Below are 2,937 nucleotides of genomic sequence, written 5' to 3' on the forward strand. Positions count from 1 at the left end.
CATAAATTACAGAATATTGTTCACTTTACTGTCAAAAGTTTCCCCACACATAGTCTAATATAGATCATAGGGAAAAGAATAATTAAGTCCAATTCACTATGTACACAGACATTAGGAAGGTATTTTCTCAATTATTTTAACTTTCGATGTGTGGCAGTATCAACAGAGCGATCTAATCGATTATGTTATCCCTCAACATTTGTGATTTTCTGCTTTACTGCAAAGATGGTGGAGTGACAGAAAAAACTTCCAAGTTCTGAAGTTACCTGCAATATTCGCCTGCTAAATAGCGAGTCGAAGAAAATATCATATACACATAAATGTCTACATAAAGTTATCAATAAACTGCAGGAATTTTATTTGAAATGTTTACAAAATATACGAGGCACATTTAATTCACCTTTAATTACTTCCTCCACCTCTATAGACATTCCTCGCGTAGTTGTGCGTATTATTTAAGCTGCAAGTATTGTTTGAGTAATTTGTTACTCTATATAATACGCCTTCTAATTAAGAATTCATTGCAATTTTCATCTCATAAATAATGAAATATTCGATGGTACAGCGTATGGCTTTCAAAACACTACGTCTATCGTTTGTCTGTTATCTATTGTTCTTGTTTATTATATCTTGTTAATTTTAATTTCGCTTGTCGCTTAATATAAATTGTTTGGCTTATATCTATATATTATATTTAGGTATGAAGACTAGTACAGGGTATGTATAAATGGCTCTATAGGTACGTAGGTGCATGCATGCGTTTATGTGTGCGCGTGTACATATTGTCGGCCTTCGGATCACCTGGTTCAGCCGTCTCTGGATTTCATCCAACAGGTGGTCAGTTGGTTTCAAATCCAGGTTGAGAGCCGGCCATGACATGGTTCCGATGTTGGGCTGACGTAGGATGTCCTTCGTGACCCTCGCCGTGTGGGAGGGAGCATTGTCCCGCTCGAACACGTGGCGCGAAAAAAGGCATGCTAGGAGGTCTTAGGATCTGGTCAACGTAAGCTGCACTGTGAAGCCATTCCCTCTGCCTGCACCCATATTTTGGAACACATGGTACTCTATTCTCTGATTCAGGCCTGTTGCTTTGGCCACCCCACGCATCTCTCCATGACACATGCGTCTTTATAGCGTTCACCCCTCCTACGCCACATCCTCACTCTGCCATCCGAGTTGGAAACGCCGTAGCGGTTCTTGTCAGAGAAGACTATTGACCACCATTTTTCATACCGCCAATGTTGGTTCTGTGTAGCCCACTGTAGTCGTGCCTGATAGTGACGGACGGTGAGGATAAGCCCTCGACCAGGACGACTACAGCGCAGGTTGTTGGCAGCCAGTCGACATCATATCGTGTCGTCACTTACGGGTCGCTGTCCAGTGCTAGTGATTTCGCGAGCTGTCACACTGGCTGGTCTGAAGCGATCACGGAAGTGTTGCAGGTGGATGAAGGGGTCCTGCTTGGGTGTGGCCATCCGGGGGCGCCTTTTGTGGGCACGGTCTGCAGTGCTGTTGATGCTGTTGTGTCGCTCTTGCAGGCGATAAATGGTGCTGACATGGACATTGTAATTTTTTGCAAGCACGCTGCCCTGGACTGAGCACTACCTCGAACTGTATGCTACACAGAATGTCGTCACAGACTCGGCCCTCAACGCTATCCCAGTCCTACCGGTTATGAATGAACTAGACTCTCCACCCACACTGGAAGAGCTCAGCAAGGCAATCGACACATTAGCCTGTGGCAAGGCTCCCGGGAACGATGGCAACCCATCAGAAATCCTCAAATGTGGGAAACCTGCACTGCTACACTCCCTGCATGATTTACTCTGCCTCTGCTGGGAACATGGTCATATACCGCAAGACATGAGAGACGCTAAAATCGTCACCCTGTACAAAAACAAAGGTGATCGCAGCGACTGCAACAACTACAGGGGTATCTCTCTACTCAGTGTAGTCGGTAAAGCCTGCGCACGAGTCACACTAGCGCGTCTACAAACATTGGCATACCGTGTTTACTCGGAGTCACGGTGTGGTTTCAGAGCAGGACGATCCACAGTGGACATGATATTCTCACTACGACAACTGCACGAGAAGTGCCTAGAACAATAGATGCCTCTCTATATAGCCTTCATTGACCTCACCAAGGCATTTGATCTCGTCAGCAGGAATGGACTCTTTACACTTCTACAAAAGATAGGATGCCCACTGCACCTGCTCAAAGTGATAACCTCATTCCACGACAACATGCACAGCACTGTCTGCTACAACGGCACAACATCGGAAGCCTTCCCAGTCAACAGCGGAGTGATACAAGGTTGTGCTCTCGCACCAACACTCTTCGGAATATTCTTCTCGCTGCTCCTACAGTTTGCTTTTAAGACCAGCAAGGAGGGAGTCTACATCCACACCAGGTGCGACGGCAAGCTTTTCAACATCGCCCGTCTACGAGCCAAAACCAAAGTGGCTAAGGTACTCATTCGAGAGATGCTCTTCGCAGATGACGCAGCACTGACGTCACACACAGAAGCTGGGCTCCAAGAATTTGTGAGCTGTATGTCCCATGGTGCAGTGCGCAGAGCATAACCCATCAATCTGCATAGATGGCTACAACCTAGCAGTGGTCGACAACTTCACTTATCTCGCGTCCACTATATCCAACTCTGTGTCCATCAACACAGAGGTTACGAGCAGAATCGGTAAGGCAACAGTGGTAATGGCCAAGCTTAACAAACGGGTATGGAACAACACCAGTCTTACTCAGAATACTAAACTGAGAATTTACCGAGCATGCGTACTGAGCATACTGTTGTACGGAAGCGAGACACCTAAGGTGCCTGCGGCGCATTCTCCATATCAAATGGCAGGACAGGATCACTAATACAGAGGTTTTGGACCGTGACAACATGTACAGCATGCAAACATCACTCTGCGAGAGGC

At 46.2% G+C, this 2,937-nt stretch overlaps 1 protein-coding gene across 1 annotated transcript; it reads left to right on the plus strand.

Moving 5' to 3' along the window:
* Nucleotides 1–1,674: 1,674 nt before the first annotated feature.
* LOC115225042 lies at nucleotides 1,675–2,109 on the plus strand. The gene has a single exon (XM_029795968.1). The coding sequence runs from the start codon at nucleotides 1,675–1,677 to the stop codon at nucleotides 2,107–2,109; it is 435 nt and encodes a 144-aa protein (XP_029651828.1).
* The last annotated feature ends 828 nt before the right edge of the window (nucleotides 2,110–2,937 follow it).

The sequence above is a fragment of the Octopus sinensis genome, linkage group LG2 (assembly GCF_006345805.1).
Source record: "Octopus sinensis linkage group LG2, ASM634580v1, whole genome shotgun sequence".
NCBI lineage: Eukaryota > Metazoa > Mollusca > Cephalopoda > Octopoda > Octopodidae > Octopus > Octopus sinensis.